This window comes from Patiria miniata, unplaced genomic scaffold (genome assembly GCF_015706575.1).
Source record: "Patiria miniata isolate m_02_andy unplaced genomic scaffold, ASM1570657v1 HiC_scaffold_24, whole genome shotgun sequence".
Taxonomy (NCBI): Eukaryota; Metazoa; Echinodermata; class Asteroidea; order Valvatida; family Asterinidae; genus Patiria; species Patiria miniata.
In genome coordinates, this window is record NW_024037063.1 from 1,145,762 (window position 1) to 1,165,100 (window position 19,339).

Here is a 19,339-nt window from a genome sequence, read left to right on the forward strand (position 1 = left end):
TTTAGGGGCTAGATGCTTAAAAGAAACAATGTTTTTCAATTTTGTTTACCAATTTTCCCTTCCCCTTCTCTGAAAGTAGACAAATTTGGCAGCATTTTCCCCCCGCTTTAACTGACCCTCCAACACACTTCAATTGTTGCCATAATGGATCGCCTAATGTTTATCGCACACTCATAAATACCTAAGACAGTTTACCCATTCCTATTGGTCGAGAGCCCATCATGTGTGTGGTTTTCAACGGTTGATAAAACAATGACTGATTTTAAATAGTTCTTTCTGGTGTTGCATGAAATATTGACTCTTATGGAATCTGATCCCTTTTACTGGTTGAACCCTCGCACGTGACAAGTCACTCTCCTAGTTATCTTCACTTGGGAATACAACTATTGAGGTGGAGTTTAAACAATCATGTCAAAAATACTAAATAATCGTCTTTGACATTTTCTGTTAATTACATGAGTTGGTGTCCAAGATAGGGGAAGGGTTCCAGTCAAAACCAGCCTTTTACGAACCATGAAAACCAATTTTATTTCGAATGCTTTCTTGCATAGTCAATTGAAAATAAAATACAGGTTTATATTTCTCCCCTGCAGACTTATAATTGGTCCTTTTTTTGTAAAATAACAGAAGTGGATCAGAAACTTGACTGAATCCAAATAAAAAAAACGGAATGAAAAATCCATGGATTTCTGAAGTGTCATGGAACATCTACCGTATGGGAATATCTTGCCTATGTGACCAACTGCAGTAAGTTAAAATAAATAAAAATCAGTTAGATTCAGTATTTTTGCAGATGGCTATCCAATATAACTTACAGAATTATTTTTTTTGACAAATTTGCAAGAAATTTTGCAACAAAATGCTGCTGATCTATTTTGGACAAATTGTATTCTTAAATTTTCTCAGAAATACCCTGGTAGGCAATTGTAACGACTCTGTAACAAAGTGTTTGAACACACCAGCAAATTCTCTCTAGTCTCCCTGCAAAATCCAACAGACACGGGTCAATGCTGGGTTTTGTTGGATTTCGGTGGGTTTAGGGTTGAAGTTACTGATACAGTGAGCCTACGTCACTGTGCCGTCAAAATGCCCACAATATCTTGTCTGATTTGGCACTGCGTACACAACGGGTTGTACTGTCTCCCGTTAAAAAAATCCCTGGCCAAATTAAGGTTGCCATGGTAACTCAGACTTGACCAATGTCCATCAACTTCAAAAAGAAAGTTTCTTAGGCAAATAGACTACTTCAAAAACACTTTTTGGCTTAAAAAAAGAACAAGAATGTCAATGTTGAACACAGGCAGACTTATGCCTCCTAAAAAACACAAATACAAATGTTAAAAGAAACAGAATAAGGAATAAAAACAAGAAATACAAACTGTACACTTTTCTCAACAACTGCTTGAGGCTTTGGACACCTTACTTAATTGACTTTGCCCGATTACCCAAGATTTCTGTGAGTTGGCATTTGTACTGGTGGCCTATACAGGGCGAGTACAAAAAAACCCGACACCCAAATGTCGGGACTATTGTTTGAGTGAAGTTCTGCATGTAGCACTTTCAAAATCTAGGATATTAAAGCCCAATTCGTAAGCTTTCTTTTAGTACAGGAATCATTAAAACACTCATGTACTTTTCAAGTTATGGAATTTTAAACACAACCACCGTTTGAAAGTTTTCAGAGATGAAACTGGTATATGGCAAAAAAATCGGTAAATAGGCCGAAAAATATGTGTCCAAAATATCTGGGCCGCGCTGCCATTACACACATTTACATGCATGTACAATACACTTCATGCCCAATTTCCGGACACCAACACCTGCTTTATTTTCGATTCAAACAAAATTTTACAATGAAAAAAAGTGTTATGCCCTGTGTTTCTACCGTTGAAACACTCCAATAACGACTGGTGAAAGAGATTAACACTACGTTCGCGATGATTTTAACGTGCCATTTCCATCGACTTTTCTTCGAAATTATGATTGAAATAAAATGACATTTTGTGAAAAAAATCGTTAGAAAATCAAATTTTGTGGGACACACTGTGAAAAAATCGGAAACTTCATTGGAAAATGTAAAAAATCGGATTTCTGATTAAAATGGGAAAAGTTTCATCTCTGAGTTCTGTCCACGGATCACTAAAAGGGGAGTGTTCTTTCAGCAAAATCACATAGGGATGTGTGTAAATTGTTCTCGTTTTGCTGAAAGAACGCACATACATACGGGAATAGGGATGTTCCAGCAGATGGGAGTTTTGGGTGGGAGCATTGTTGTCCTTTTATCCCTTTTTCTAAAGATTTCACTTGTGGGTACCATTCTCTTTGTTCGAGTACCCCACAAGTACCCCTTATGTGTACGGTTATTCGGGGATACGGTCATGATACACAATTTAAGACCGGTAAGTGTCCCCAAAATTTTTATTTAGGCGGTACAAAAGTGGTTGGTAAATGTCGAAATGTCGGACCATAATTTCATCCTGAATCCATAAATTAAATTTAAAAAAAAAAAAAAAAAAGAACCACCAACCATTTTGCAATGCGCACCACAATTCTCATAATATGAATCATACAAGGGGAAGGCAGTCAAATGGGTATTTGCCCCCAAAATTTAGATTTTGACCTTAATCAATTGGTCTACTTGTCGTTCGAGAAAAAAATATTTCTGTTTTGGCAAACTGTTTTAAAAATTCAAACTTAATAAAATAAATAGCTGATCACGTCTGATTTGTACACAGCTTCTTTCTGACTTGGAACTAATCAAATGAAAGCTTTTAAAAAAGGGTCGATTTTCCCCGAGTTAAAAAAAGGCACAAACGGATAAAGATAAAGTTAATACACATATTAACACATCTAAAAACTACTCAACAAGAGAAACAAAGCTGGAAAGTTTTTGGGAATGATACGCTTGGCACGGTGGACTTTTAACCTCGACCTCTTGACCTGCGAGCTTTTGACCTGACTGGGTGGTAGGTTTTTACAGGAAGAAGAGTCTGTCCGATAGCTCCAGGGAGGGTTCCTTCTTGAGGTTTTCTCCCACCTGGTAGGCCAGCTTGTGGGCGTATTGGCAGGGGGCCGGCACCCGCACCGTCCCTGGCCAGTTGTAGTACAGGTGGGTCAGTTTGTAGGCCAGTCTGGGGACAAACCAAAAAGTACAAAGTTAAAGTTGCAAGTTGGGATTAGGAAATCAAACCCCTCAAAGGCTTCTGATGGTCAATCCGTGTCAAAACATCATGTGGTTTCGATATTTTGTAAAGCGTTGAGATTTTGAAGTAAAGCGCTATATTAAGAATTATTATTATTATTATTATTATTATTATCACCATCTCACAGGTTTCTTGAACAATTTACCCAAATTGTTCGCTTATAAAGCAACGTTCCAAAACACAAATTTATTTTGGATCATATGGATTTGTTTTTTAGGTGGTTCAAGTTTTTGACCTTGGGTATTTTTGCTAGAAATTGTGGACGTCTGAACTGCTGGTTAAGAATGTTGAAGATGATACTCATCGGGATGAAAGCACTGGCCATGAAAAATAATCTACTTTGGATACAAAAAGCTACATTTAAAAATTTCAAGCAAAAAATAGAGTGTGCGGACAGGATGGGCCGACATCCATATCGTACCTCTGCATTTTGTCGGCGTTCAACTTGCTGGTGTCGTACACGACGACGTAGTGCGTTGGCGTGACGGTGCCTTGTCTGACATGCTGGCTGACTAGGAAGAAGTCGTACCAGTTGGGTCTGGTGATGGTGTGGTCCACCACGCATCCTGGGGCAGGGTTCTGAAGCTGGTTGCCATTCTGCAAAGGGACAGAGAAAGTAGGGGAGTAACGATACACTGCAATTTGTGAATAATCAAGATACGTCAATGATTATTGCGTTACAAAACTGCCAAGATTTGGAATCGTGATACGAAAATCTGCACATGTATTGCAGTACTTGGCTGTAAGTTAACTTAAGAGACAAAAGACAGATTATTCAGGTATACTCTGTTCAAACACATCTTGTAACTGTGAACAAATCTTTAATGATTTAAAACTATGCTTCCAAAATTGAAAGTTGAAAACAAAAAGGCAGCTGTAGCAGTGACGCAGTGTTGCAAAACTTCAGAAAGATACACCATAATACACATCATGTGGAGATTTATAAATGAACAAGAGGATTGGAATAGCTGAAATAACATGATACGTGTGGTTATATTTTGTTCCATTGTGACCTCAGTATCGTCATATGTATGGTATTGCAAAAATTTGTATTGTTTCACTGCTAGGATTAACACTTGTGTCAGGTTTGGCAAAGTTCATATTGTAAATGATGGTCCAGTTCATGGAGTTTAAATACAAAGACTGTAGATGGCCCAATGTGGGCTACTCACAAGAGCTGATGAAGGATATGCACGTATGCACGTGGGCATTTGTGCATTACAAATGTTCCACATTTTTTTTACCACTGACAGCGCACTGAGTAAGGTCGCGTCTGAATTATATGGCTACGGCTAGAAATAACACACAGGTCTATGGTAAGTGGCTGCAGCCGCTTCCATAGGCACGTGTGCAATTTCTAGCCGTAGCCATATAATTCGGAAACAGCCCAAGAACTAACAGTGCAAGTCATAATGGTTGACAGGAGGTGCATTTTACATTAACCCTAACCGAACTCAACCCATCAAAGTTCAACAGCAGGTTTTGTTAAAATCTGTTGGGATAGGTACAGTACCCCTAAACTGATTGGGTTTGGCATACCTCCAGAAACTAAGTCCAACAGTGTGGGTGTACAATTTTCCTTGTGGGTCTTGGAATTTGCCTGAATGGGTATGGTTCCTAGTATATTATGCCGGGGAGTTATGGTTAACCCTTCGAGCTTCAAGCCCCCAAAAATTGACGCGGTGGAACCACCATGAGAATTTTATCACATTACCTGTTTTTAGGTCGATAACCCTGGCATGCCTGTACATGCACAAGATATAGGTCATTCACATGGCCAGGGATTGTTTACAACCTGTCTGGGCTCTGGGCGGCACGAGGGGTTGACACAAAGGGATCGGCGGCACTTAGGGGTTGGCCACTAAGATCTCCAATTACTGCACAGAGGCATTAGCCGCCATCTTGGCTACTATCTTTCAACACTCCTTACTCTGCAGTGGGTAGGGTCTGGCCAATGGGAGTCTACGGGCTTGTGGTGTATAGTAGGGGTGAGGATTACATGGAAGCTTGGCCTTATTGGCCCATTGAAAAAAAAAAAATATGACCATATTTGGAAAACAATGAGATTTTTTTTTTCACGGCGCCCCTGCTCGAAGGGTTAAGGCATTCCAACAATTTTGGTCAGTGTCTTGCTTACCAAGACACTGAATATTCTGGTGTTGATGCGCTTCTGAACGATGACGATGGTGAGGGACGGCTTGTAGGTCTCGCCGAACATCTCAAAGCAAGAGGTCAGCTGCTCCTGCTCGTAGGTGGCAACGATGTTCAGTTGACCGTCGCCGACGCCGTCACGGAAGATGACGATCTTCTGCGGCATCTTGTGGTTGACCTGTGTAAACGTGACAAAGTTGTGAAAAATGTGACAAAGTAATGACAATGGTTGGCAAGACGATTCAACATCCTTTTGCAAGCTCGTCACATGGCTGGTTTGGGTACAACTTTGAAATTTTGGGATACTAAAGCTGAGACTTTTGAGACTAAGAAATGTTTACAATTACAAATTCACAAAATTTTATAAACGGACTAAACATTTTTAGTCATTATCTGAGGATTTAGTGCCCGTTATCATCAAAGTATACTAAGGTTTAAGGTAATAGTATGACTACAGTAAGTGTTAAGTCATAATGCCAAACATGGTGTCATTTAGACAAAACACTTTGCGTTTAAGTCGGTACAATTCCCTTTCAACAAAATAAATTAAGGGGTCTATGTTTAAGGTTCCCGATGATTCAAGAATGAAGTTATTAGAGATGACATTTAGTTTTTGGTGATTAACTTTCAGTTTATAGAGGCCGATTAGGTACACAAGTAAGGTTTACCTCGTGGTATTTCTTGATGGAAGCGACAAGGCAGAGTTTCAGTCCGTCGATCAGTTCCTGCTGGGGAGTCTGGAAACAGACTCGGGAGTACCAGCGAGTGAACAACCTGAAATCATAGGAACGGGGAAAACAGGGTATTGTTATAGCTTACAAGGCGATTCTAGTCCCGATTAAACCATGGTTTTATACTGTAGCTTTTTTGATTGTTAATCATTTACCTACCCAGAATTCATAAAAGTCCACACAGCCAAGTTTTGCATAACTTAATAAATTCAGTACATGTATCGCAGAGTATTCATTTACATGGGGCTTGTAGTAGGAATACTTTGTGCGTTTATTTTTGCGTTTTTAAATTCAATGATGGTCCTTAAAAAATGTATAAGGAGACAATATATAACATTCTCATTTGTATACAAACAGGAAAACGTTTCTAAAATTTTGTATAAGATACAAATTAGAGTGCAACAAAAATATGACAATTTGCATTAAATGTTACGGTACAACAAAATGTACAAAGACCGCTCACTTGTTGGTGCTTGCCACGAAGGCACCGATGGATCTACCTCCCTTGGCAGGATCGTGGTAGACGTCTATGCCAACGACCATCATGTCGGACTGAAGGAAGAACCACAGATAATACAAAGTCATTCAGTATTGCTCTCACTAAACAATCTGTGAAATCTGTATTGCCTTTCAACCCTTGCATTCGTAGCAGGGACGAAACTCCAGATTCGTAAACTTTAAATTTCACGAACTCAGGATGCACCATAGAGCTATATTAAATTACTAGAGCGCTAACTCCTTATTCTTGCGCGCGGAGACGCTTTGAAGCCGTCTTGGGCGCAGACATTTGGAATTCATGTGCGTGTTTGTAAAACATAATGAAATTGGATGGATTGAGTTTTGAAAGTGTACTCTACATGCAACGCGCAAGTAGAACATACGCAAACAACTTTAAGCGCGTCATGACAGTTTAAAAAACGTCACGGCAGAAAGCATCTGCAGCCAATACGCGCACGCGTTGCGCTGTTTGAGTAGAGCAAAATGACACGCTCATTTGCTGATCGTGCGTTTCGGTTTTGGGCGTATCGGCTTCGATAATGCACCGGTATGGAATACAAATGCAGATATGCAAATAGACGTACAAAATACGTACACAATTTCTAGTTCTCAATAGGTTTAAGTACAAACATGGATGCGCCCATCAGGCATCACTTTGTACATGGAGTTAGCGCTCTAGTAATTTAATATACTTCTATGGGATGCACTCACAGTACAACATTTGACTGAGCGTAGTCATTTTTGTTAAAGACAAATATGGTTAATGGTGAAAATGTCTGATTTCTTATCACAGTTTCGTCCCCTGAAGACAAAAGTTCTAGTACAAGCACTGTGAGGTAAGTTTGATTAACTACAAGTATGATATCAGGTTGATACAATCATTGTTAAGAAAGGTCGGGAATACTGCATAAATAAGAGTTTTAAGTACTAAGACATGAGTACCATTTTAAGCACTTAGCAGTGAGTACACACAAGTGTGATTACGATCAACGTACCACAGGGATTTCGACAGCCCAGAGCTCACCGCCCAGCTTACAGTTGATCTGTAGGGCAATCTTCTGGGTCACGCTACGCAGTTTCTGCTGCTGGCTGATGGTCCTCGAGATGATGACCTGGTATAATAAACAGTCAAATCAACATGTGGAAAAACCCCAGCAAAACGCAGATTGATGCAATGACAGCAAGGCTGCTGCGGATGTACTTTCATTACCTGAGGCTAAGTTTTTGCTTACTTTGTTCGGCAATTACAGGTCACCAGCCAAAATGTTGGATAATATTTACTGAAACCAACTGGTTACCAGCTAATTTTTACTTGACACTTACATTGGCTAAGCAAGAAGTCATGCTTAAAAGCTGTATTAAATTGGGCCTAGGCTAGCATGTAGGTTTTTTTTTCGCAATAACAACCTGATTTAAGGTTTAAAAAAATTTGACTTTGACATTTCATGCCTCCAATAAAAGTTAATACTATTTCTTAATAATCTTGTTTTTCCACTTTTTTTTGCCCAGTCTTCTGAGCTATAGGGTCACACATGCTATTGAAGAATATTTGGTGTCATTATCAGAATGAAATAACATTCAAACCAGGCAAAAGAAAATGAAGGTTAGCCCGACATGAACTTGATTCCTTTGTTTTATTTTTGAAAAAGCAACCTAATTACACAGAATTTGACACAACAAATAGGAAAAACTGATAGGCACCTGTGATGGGATAGCTTTCTCAATGCAGCAGAGCTTCTTGACGGCGCTGTAGCGGTCATCTCGGGACGTTGGGAAAATGATGACTACCAGTTGCAGCTGCGGGTTAATGGCGTCGCGGATGGTGCTGAGATAGGTCTGGGTCTTGTCGTCCTGCAGCTGAAAGCGCATGGGCGGCTGGTAGCGGATGCCCAACTGAGGACAGCATCGCTCCATCATCTGCAGGAAGTCGCCGGCGCGGATGGCGTCCCGCTTGCAGAACACCAACAGCCAGTGGTTCAAGTCAACCTGAGCAAATGAAAAGTGGCGATGGCAAATTTTTTTTGGAGAGTGTACTGGTTTCAATAGCCAGTTTACACTGAACTCATACAGTCTGCATGATATAGAGCGATAAACTGCCGAGCTTAGAAACGTGAACAAAATTTCCAAACTAACACCTGATGAATCTGCATTCTGACCAATCACTGTAGTGTACTGATGGTTATGACATTACAGAGCTGGCCATGACTTCACCTATTGAAACGTTAATTAACCATAACTCCCTAGGCATTTTTTGCTAGGATGTAACCTCAATCCTGCAAAATCCTCCAACTGACTCTGTGTAAAAACTTGCATATTGCCTCAATCCTCAAAAAACCAGAGCCAGTGACCAGAGCCAGTGACATACTGGAGCAGTGCGGAGGATTTGAACTATAATCCAGGCCTAAATTTATGCATGGCCGCTTTTCGTTTCCACTTTCCTTTATCCTGCTTCTGTGTGGGCCAAAAGTCTACTCTGAATACGATAACCGTAAATCTTTGCTGAAGTCTTACCGGCACAATGACTTTGTCTTTGGTCATGTCTCTGCCCCAGTCGGCCTCAGGGTTGGCCTGGTAGGTGTTATGTCGCATCTTGATCCTTTCACGAGGCAGCTGTCTGCCATCCAACTACACACACATAAAGAGAACAAGATTATCTTTAAATCATGGCAAACAATGTAAAGAAACACATACGGGAAAAACATTTACAAGTCTACAGATTGGTTTGAATATTAACTTGCTTAGACAAACAAAATCCTCACAGAAACTCATAGCATGGGTGAGATGGGAAGAAAATGAAAAATACATGAAATAATGGGTAGAGGGTGTGACAGGTCACCGAGGACCCAAGAGCAACATTTAAAACCTGATTGGCCGAGAGCTATCATGTGACAACCAGATGAGGCATGTGATTGGTCCCTTCCTCCCCAAAACCTACCTCCAGGATGTCTCTGTCCACATTCATGCCCCAGTTGGTCAGCTCTCTCAGGGCGTCGGGGTTCTTGTAGATGTTGTCGATGAACTTTCGCAGCGAGAGGTGACGTTGGGCGGGCGTGATGCGGGTATGGGATGCAAGATCCTGGAAAACAATGATGAAAATAACTAAAATGAAAATAATGAAAATAATAAGCTGATAGGATTGTTGGGAATGCAATTTCTTTCGACCATTCACAACTGTAACTGTGCAACCAAATGTTCGACAAAAGTCCGACATGCGTAAAAAACACGCTTGACGCATGTTGCTGGAGCATGCTCTTTGGCTCCCTACTACTGTCTTTTTACGAAGTTCTGGACCAAGTCCGCCAAAATCCATCAATCACACTGCTTCTGATGCATGCTTTGCTTTAGGCCTCCAGGCCCAAGTCCATCATACTCCATCAATATTTAGTCACACCAGGCCTACAGGACCAAGTCCCCAAAATCCACCAAATGGGGGGGATTTTGATTGAGTTGGGAAGGTTAGGGTTAATGATTGGTCTATTCTTCAGAGCTTATCAATTAGGACAACCAAAACTTGACTTAAGGCACTCAGGGGCAAAAATCATTTCCATTTTGCAACCTGGACAAATCTTACATACATCTAAAGAACTTGTTCTATATCTCAGTTAGCTAGCCACAATCTCCCCAAAAAGTTCATGAAAATGGGCTTCTTGGGAACCCAGGAATGGATTAAAAAACATGGTGCACTGCACCTACATACTCTATTTTTGCATGACAGAGTGTATGGTTCTTGGGCTTATTTGAAGCAGGAGTAAGCAAACTGGAAACAATCCACACACCTTCATGACCCTGAAATCACTGCGCATCTCGTCTGTCAGTCCTGTGCGACAGGCTAGCTCCGGCACCAAGCAAATCACTGACGGCTTGCCCTTAAAATGAGATGATACAAATAAATTACATTAATGCTTTATGATCACCATTGAAAACAGGCAATACATGACAGTTTGGCTGTAACCCATTTTTGCTATGCCAACGATTTATGCGCTCAGCATATCCATAGCTGCCAACATTTCAAAATCCCAATTAGTAATCAACCCGCGCGGTCATTTTCAACTTCTCGTTTTATCAAAAGCTTTACCAACATCGAGTGCAGGTACATGGTTTACATGTACACATACATGTGCATACCCTTCTTGTTGTGAATAATAATGTACTGTAGGCCAAAAGATAATTTAAAAAAAAAAAACGTCTGTATTTGTTTGTTGAAGTCAAATAAATAATAACATCAATAACATGTGCGCATATTTTTTTGGAGATGCATGCTATCGATGTTGAGTTTCGAGTTCGTATCATGTTTTTATACACAATGAGTATGGCCACCGTATGCAATAGAAATATCCCGCCAACATACCTTGCAAACGCATGCTGATTTATCTTTTCTGTCCGTTGTGACAAACTCAAACTCTATTACCAATTATTCCAACCATACTCTTATTAAATTCCATGATTTAAATCTCGCACTGATGGGTCTCATCCCGGCAATAAGCGACTAAATGTGCTCACGATCGTCACTGAAAAGTACTCACATACAGTACACACAACCACACATCCACGAGATGCACACAAATGACACACCATTGAAAAATAGTTTTAGTCTGGTCCTCAAGTACTCCACTGCGCACACTGCATTGATGTCTATCAGGTGCTTGACTGCATTCTTATTAGACTTGTCACCAGTCCATCCATTATCGCGACATTTCGCCAGAAGTTTTCGGTCAAAAACGATACTTTACATTTTTTTTTTTTCGTTAGGTAGAAAATGGGAAATTCGTAATGTTTTAGTGGCAAATCGTATTTTCGTAATTTAACAAACAATTCGTAATAATTACGAAAAAATCGTACTAGTTGGCAGCTATGCATATCTGTGACTGGCACCTCCATGGAATAGGCCTCCGGTCTCTGAATCTGTATCTCAGAGATAGAGGCAGCATTCGGACCAGCTAAGAGGAGGATTTATGATACCTACCTCACTCCGTTGCTGTTCCTTCTTCTTCGGCTTGCTGATCAGGAGAGGCTGTCCAGTGTCAGTAATGTCCTTGTCGTAATGTTTCCTGTGTGGAGAAGGATTTCGGGTTACCAAAACTGGGAAGCAGTGCTCAAATTGCACAAATTAACCTTAACCCTGACGAAAGTGGGGAGTGTAGCCTGGTGGTTAGGGTTGGTGACTCATGATCAGAGGGTCAGGGGTTCGATTCCAGCTGCTGGTCATATGTTGTGTCCTTGGGCAAGCCACTTCACCCCACTTGCCTCTCTCCACCCAGAACCTGTCGCTTTCAGAACACAGGGGGGAGGACAATGATACTGTATCTGTATCTGTTCAGCCACATACAAACACCATCTTCTGGTTGTTGCAAACGTTGCTCGGGTCGTGTGGGATGAACCTTGCGGTGAGGTTTCTTATGTTGATGGCATCCACCCTAGTTTTGAATGTATTGACATCCGGTGCACTTCTTGTGTCAAGATCAAGGAGGTTCCATTCTGGGATTGTCTTTGGGTGAAGAGAGCGATGGTAGAAGTGCTTTTTTGAAGTGATGACATTTTATACATGAAAGCGCCTGTTTGTCTGGTTTGATGGCGATTTGTAGAATTTTCGGATAACTAATGGTAATATGATAGGGATTTGATTTTAAAAAAAAGCTTACTTGTAGTAGTCCACAAACGTCATCTCTTCCTTGTTGTGGTACAAGAACTTGCTGAGGGGGTTCTTGTCCCAGGCGATGTCGTCCACACGGTAGGTCTGATTATTGTAGCGTGTCAGTACTATGGTGCCGACTATGTGACGTACGCACTCGTCTTGGAAATTGTTTGGATTTCTTCGGTATATTTCAGTCCTGGAAAAGGAAAACAATGTATTGGTTTCCAAAACAAAAACCACATAGCTCTATTTCTTTCTTTTTTGCAGCAAAGCCACTAATTTTGGAAAGATAATTAAAACACTATTAGTACGGCAGAAAGGTGATGGGATTGTGCCTTTGATGATTCAAGCATGGCATTTGGCACACAGTCAGAGTATGTCATGAGAAATATATATCTGGCTATAGGGCCATCGCAGATTTGTCCTTTGAACAAATACAGGTAGAATAACAAGCAATGGCAGCTACTTTGAACATTTCCAAAATTGTTTGTTTAATCTACCTATATTTTTTCAAAGCAGAAATCTGCGATGGCCCTATAGCCGTACCCTGACTGTGTGCCACATGCCATGTTTGTATCATCAGAGGCACAATTCCCCCAAATATTTCCCTTATCTGCCCAAGTATATACTATGATTTATGGGCCTACAATACCAATTTTGATCCAACTTGCACTATGAGTACAAGTATAAGCTATACTTGTGTTCATAAGTATAGAAAGTACAAGAATTCCGGACTACATGTTTCAATACTACAGCATGAGCCATTCCGGGGAAACATGGGGGAAAAGTATACACATGGTGGGCTTGTGATGGTACAACAACACTTACATGGTATCAAGGATGGTTTCGTAGCATAGAACCTTGTGGGATACATCCAGCTGCAGCATTAGTCCAGAGCTGTACTCGTGGATGGCCGTGACATAGCCGGGCCAAATCTCCAGCCTGAAGAAAAAAACCACCAGAATGTCCGGTTTTATATTTCTAGTTATGGACTCTACGGGGAGTGTGGCCTATTGGTTCAGGTTTGTCACTTATGATCAGAGGGTCAGGGGTTCGAATCCAGCTGCTGGTCATATGTTGTGTCCTTGGGCAAGCCACTTCACCCCACTTGCCTCTCTCCACTCAGGAGTTTAAATGGGTATTGGCATTAGCTGGGGAGTAACCTGCGATGGACTAGCATCCCATCCAGGGGAATATTCTCAGTTATATCATGCTGAAACCGGAGTTAAACGCCAGCCTGATGGGCCACATTCACTCGTGGCAGACTTTACTATGGACTCTATGCACAGGTTATCCCTCTACGGAATATTGAAGGACCACTGGACACCATCTTGTCTTGTGTTCACTGGTATGCATAGATTATATCAACAGTGAACAGTGCTTGTGAACCAGTGAAGTGTCCTTTACTCAGTGTACTCTTTTGTTAATACGCAAGGAGTAAACATGGAATTATTCTTATGGTTGAGTTTCCATTTCCATTATCATCATACAAAACTGAATTCACTCAGTTTGTGAAGGACTTTCTTCAGGGAAGTCAATCTATTCTTTAGATATCAATAACTTGCCAACTTATATTTGTCCCATTTGATTTTCCTATTTGTTTGTTCATTTTGCTTGTAACGTTTGATTTTTCTTTTCTCCTTTTTTATAACCAATTTTTGTGCTCTGCTGTTGGGTAGAGATGCTCTTGCATATTTATAAAAGCAACTTTGCCCATTTTTCTCCCCTCGGGAATGCATGATACCATAAAATTTAGCTAACAAAAAAAACTACAACCTATTTCACAACAGTTTCAAATTACTAAACACAGTTTTGATTGCGATGACTTTGAGATTCTCTCGATGGTTATTTGGTTCAAATAGACTATGTGTTGTCTTACTTGTGTTGTGGTATCATAGTGGCAAGGTCTGGACTGTAGTAGTGGCGGCCCACCTGACTCATGGACAGAATTCTCATGATCCTGCAAAACAAGACAAACAAAAACATTAGAACAAGTATCGTGCTTCTTTAATTTCTCGACTATTTTGCTGATGCAAAATTGTGTCCATTGGAGCCATAATCCTTTTTACATACAAGTAGCTACAATTTTGTTGAGAACAAATAATAAGACAATATTTATTGACAATATATGTGCACAATATATTGCAAACGTATGAAAGTAAGAAGAAATTTTTTTTAAAAGAGGCAGTCGGGAAAAAAAGGAGGTAAGTGGGGATAAGAAATTGGTGTAATTTTCTACATGGCCTTAACCTTAACAGCCCTGAAGCCTTCAAAATCCTCTTTGCCAAATTGGAGAAATCTGGAGGATTGAGGTCACATGGCAAAAGTGTGTTACTGATTTCGTAAGATGCACTTTGTCAAGGTCTTGGGCCGGATCGTATGTTGTTTTTGCTTAGCCAAGCATAAATATAGGCCTGGATTATGCTTGAAATCCTCTGTACTGCTCCAGGACGTCACTGGCCAAGCCTCAACAAATTGACAGTCATTTTGCAGGATTTTGCAGGATTCAGGCAGTGGTCACCCTTCCACGGACCATATTCAAGAAATAATGGAGGAATTTGCAGGATTGAGGCTATATGCTATTTTTCCATGAGGCCAATTGGAGGATTTTGCAGGATTGAGGCTACATCCTAGCAAAAAGGCCTAGGGAAATAGGGTTAATTAATTAAACAATCGTGAATGCATAAAATCAAGTCCGGATAATTACTTTCTGAAGATGACATTATAGAGCTGGATGCAGTCCTTGGGCTGGAGTGCTTTCGCTAGCTGAATCTTCCCCTCATACTCAGTGTCATCTCGTAGCCCTCTGTTCTTGAATATAGTGACCTGAAAGGCAAAGACAGGTGAATTGAGGGTAGACAGAAAAATACAACTTAATTAAGTTTTGACTTTTGTTTTACCCAACCTGATGGATTTTGTGTAGGTTTTTAAAGGCAGGAAGAAACAGTGGTAATTATCAGGAAACGCCTATGCCCATTTATGGAGGGAAAAACCTAGTTCAAACTGAACATAGGGATGGTCTCTAGTACCGTGTGAAATCATTCCGATCTTACCTTCTCCCTGAGTTGGATAGGCAGAAACAGGATCATGCCGTCGAACGCTCGGACCTTGCAGATATCATCTAGGTATGTATAGAGCAGCTTCATTTTCATCTTCTTGCTCTCAATGTGTGGAGTGAAGGAGACAGCATACTGCCAGATGGATTCCGTCTTAAACCGGATCGGGAGGTAGTTGCTGGCCACCTTTATACTGCAAGGAAAAACAAAAACGAGAGATGTGAAAACAAGTTTGTTTATGCACAACTGAAAGAGGCTGCGTAGATTATTTAGGCACGACTGAAAGCAAGCATGATAGGATGTACCCCAATTACTTGACAAGGGCTAGCAGTAACTCATGCATCTATGGGGAGAAAACTCAGCCGCTTCCAAAGGCTAATGTGTATATTTCCACCATAGCCAGTTAACTCGGATGTAGCCATATATTACTGCTGTGCATCAGTGTCGAGGATCCCGAGTACCCAACTGTTAATGTCAGGAACTGGTTCTAGATTATGGGATCGGGTACCCGTAACCAACTTTACAAATTGCTGAGTTACTTCTCAGACAATGAAAAAGCAAGGTTTTGAAGTCATTTGTAGGGAATTTTCAAAATGAAAACCAGGCCACATGGGATCAGGTAACCGTAACCAACTTTACAAATTGCTGAGTTACTTCTCAGACAATGAAAAAGCAAGGTTTTGAAGTCATTTGTGGGGGAATTTTCAAAATGAAAACCAGGCCACATGGGAAAACAAAACATATTTCAAGTTTATGACGCTTGCGAAAGCTGCAGTTTACACCGTAAACCCATCAAGCTCACTGAACACACTTGTATCTTGCTGTATTGATGCGCCGATGCCGTAGCATCATCGTGCAGACCTTTGTAAACAATCTCTACGACTACGGCAAGTTTCGAGATTTGAATTTTGGCATGTTTGGCGTTGGCTTTCTTTAACAGGTAGCCGGGTACCTGTGTCTTTTCAATCGGGTACCCGGTTTCTATACTACCCGTAAATGCATATACCCCTACCACATATCCAGAGAAATTGGGATTATTTGCATAAAACTTTAGGAAATCCCATGCAAATCCAAATAAGAACACGAGCTGCAATTCTGCCGCAACTGTCCCTGTCACCGTAACTACAACTGCCATTTCGCCCTTCCACTTATAATGCTACACAACAGCTTGACCACAACAACTTGACCACAACAACTTGACCACAACAACTTGACCACAACAACTTGACCACAACAACTTGACCACAACAACTTGACCACTACAGGTGCTAAATGGGTTAATACATGTAAAACAAAAGATGAAAGAGTATCTTACACATTGCCTGCTGTTCCTGGTTCAGGTATAGTCACTTGTACTTCTGGCTTATCATCCCTGGCTGCTCTTGCCGCGGCAGGTTGCTCAGGCGGCGTCTGAGGCGTGGCGGTACCCGTATCCGCTGGGGACATGGGCGACTGGGCCGTGTGCGGGCTTTGGTGTGCTGGGCTCTGGGTTAGGGGGAAAGTCTTCTGCTTCAGGCCTGCAATCCCTCTGCCTAAAGCGGATGGGCTGCTACGGGAGGCCAGACCGGCAATACCCCGACCCAGTGGCGTACCGGTGCCCGAGGATGGGGGTGTGGGTGTGCCTGCTGGGGTGCCTGGATAACATGAGAAGACAAACGAAACAAATTTTGTTTGAACAGGTTCGTCACGTTAACTACATGTAGGGCTCTGAGCTGTTACCGTTGATGACATTTTGTGGCATGCTCATGAGAACTAAACAAAGACATCACCCTTACAACTACTGCTCATACATGTACACTATGCTTGCACAAGATATGTCTTATGTCAAGATATACGCAGACATACATTTGAATGCTCAGCAGCACAATGAACTTAAAGTCACCCATAGAGCCAGTGGTTTGTGGGGGGTGTTCGAAACATCAGCTTCGGCTTTTGATTCACCTTAAACTCCAGAACGTTTTCAGAGTTTTCAATAACCAAACCAAAAACACGTTTCCCATCATTTAATCTTGATTTGATTTTCAGTCACAGGAAATAGTACCTGAGCCTGAGCCTCCGTTTTCCACATCAGGGACCCAAAATCATACAAATGGAGACCAAGGGCGAATCACTTGGCTACGGCCGAGAATAGCATGTTCACCTATGGTGGCCACTGCTGGCTAGCGGCTGCAGCCACCTTCCATGTGTGATATTTCCACCTGTAGTATTGATTCGGAAATGGACTGAGGCTAAAGCTACAGGTAAAAAGGAGGTTTAGAAGACCCTCTTAGATTCAGTCAAAATGGAAGAAACTAGGACAAGTAATTGCCAACCACACCAGACTCACCAGTGCCTGATTTGGGTGAGGATGATCCTGACCCTATTGGTGAGTTGCCCCTGCTTATCTGCATTTGCTGGTACAAACCAGCCAGGCCCCTCCCAACGGATGGCTGTGGCTTGGCCGCAGCTGCCTCCCCATTCTTTAATGGGAGAGTCCCATTGTGTCCGTTCTGCGATGGGTGGGTGGTGGCACCCGGGACAGCCGACTGTGCAGCCGGGGGTGAAGGTGAGGATCTCTCGGGAGGGCCGTGGCCGTTTGTGCTCTGTGTTGCAGGGACCTGTCCTGGGCGCCTAACGGGATTCTCCAACAGAGCCTTGAGGGCAGCACCACGCCCCCCACGGCCAAAGCCCGGAGAGGCTGACATCTTCAAGGGCTTGTCTCAAGTAGGAATAATTCCAGACTCGCAGGTTTACATGTGAAAATGAAGCTGTCGAAGAAACATGGGAAAAAATAAACAAATTCAGCCTCTGCTCTAGAGAACACACATAATATCCCTAAACATGAGAACCACAAAATCAAGTTATCTGCTTGATATGCATTAACCCTAACTCCCTAGTGTCTTTTACTAGTGACTGTGTAAAACCATGGAGGTAGAATTGACCACATGTAGACAGTCGTGACAGTTTTGTAAGTAGGCTACAAATTAAAATGATACAAATTATTACGCAATGTAGTTAGTACTTTTTAGTAGTGAAGCTACAGTTTGAGTGAGTTAGTCAACAGGTGGTCAATGTTGTTTTAACTTGTGTAATATTTATGGTAGACGTCATGCTCATGACATGATGGTGCCGGTGCAAGACTGAGCTAGCTAGTAATAAAAAAGTATTAAAAAAATAGTATGCTGAGCATGCACTGTATGCGAATGTCGGACACTTCGCCCCATTTCCACGTCGCCCCATGTCACTTCGCCCCATCCCCACTTCGCCCCATCCCCACTTCGCCCCATCCCCACTTCGCCCCAGCTGTTACATGTTAAAAAAAAAAAAATCTCATCTATTTTATTGGCTTAAAAACAATTCCAACAGATTCACTAATTGCTAACCAACGGAAAGAATTAGCCCACCAAATGAACAATTCATAACCAACCTCTCAAGCTATCACTCTCCCCTACCGAGAAAAAAAGCTTGAAGTAAAAGATCCAACTTTGTTCCCAACCCGGCTACACCAACCCGTCTCCCACTTATCTGAGAACGACAATACCTTTGACATCCTAATTTCACTCTTGGAAGTTGGAGGAACCAATCTACATGGGGCGAAGTGGCGAGGTTGGGATGGGGCGAAGCGGGGATGGGGCGAAGCGGGGATGGGACGAAGCGGGGATGGGGCGATGTGGGGATGGGGCGAAGTGGGGATGGGGCGAAGTGGTTAGGGGCGAAGTGACATGGGGCGACGTGGAAATGGGGCGAAGCGTCCGACACCCCTGTATGCTGCGCCGCGCAAGCCTGTCAATGCAAGTGACACTGACAGTGCACTCCAAAAAGTTGCTGAAACATTATAAAAACTCCCAAATATTGCACATTTAATTCATTTTTGAATTGTACAGATACTGAACTTACTTTCTGGTCAATAAGAAGCATTGAGCAGGGTTCGATTTCAAATAAATCAGAATTTAGTACCCATCACGAACGCCAAACACAACTCATAATCGGATACGAACCCAGCGTAAGCGCAATGCATGTGATGTGAGAAATCAAATGTGCGCACTGGTGCACACGTCTAAATATTCAGTGTTATGTTGTTGTCTTGCG

General features: G+C 41.8%; 1 protein-coding gene across 1 annotated transcript; it reads right to left on the reverse strand.

The window, feature by feature from the left end:
* Nucleotides 1–2,757: 2,757 nt before the first annotated feature.
* LOC119732162 (piwi-like protein 1) lies at nucleotides 2,758–19,300 on the reverse strand. The gene is made up of 19 exons (XM_038205574.1): nucleotides 19,148–19,300; nucleotides 17,598–18,018; nucleotides 16,587–16,905; nucleotides 15,269–15,464; nucleotides 14,923–15,041; nucleotides 14,095–14,175; nucleotides 13,044–13,157; nucleotides 12,223–12,411; nucleotides 11,547–11,631; nucleotides 10,360–10,449; nucleotides 9,519–9,659; nucleotides 9,095–9,208; nucleotides 8,285–8,569; nucleotides 7,579–7,695; nucleotides 6,549–6,637; nucleotides 6,023–6,128; nucleotides 5,341–5,532; nucleotides 3,625–3,800; nucleotides 2,758–3,131 (listed from the first exon to the last, which is right to left on the reverse strand). Exons 2-19 carry the CDS (start codon nucleotides 17,953–17,955, stop codon nucleotides 2,975–2,977), a joined length of 2,928 nt encoding a protein of 975 aa, XP_038061502.1. The 5' UTR covers nucleotides 17,956–18,018; nucleotides 19,148–19,300; the 3' UTR covers nucleotides 2,758–2,974.
* Between the last annotated feature and the right edge of the window lie 39 nt (nucleotides 19,301–19,339).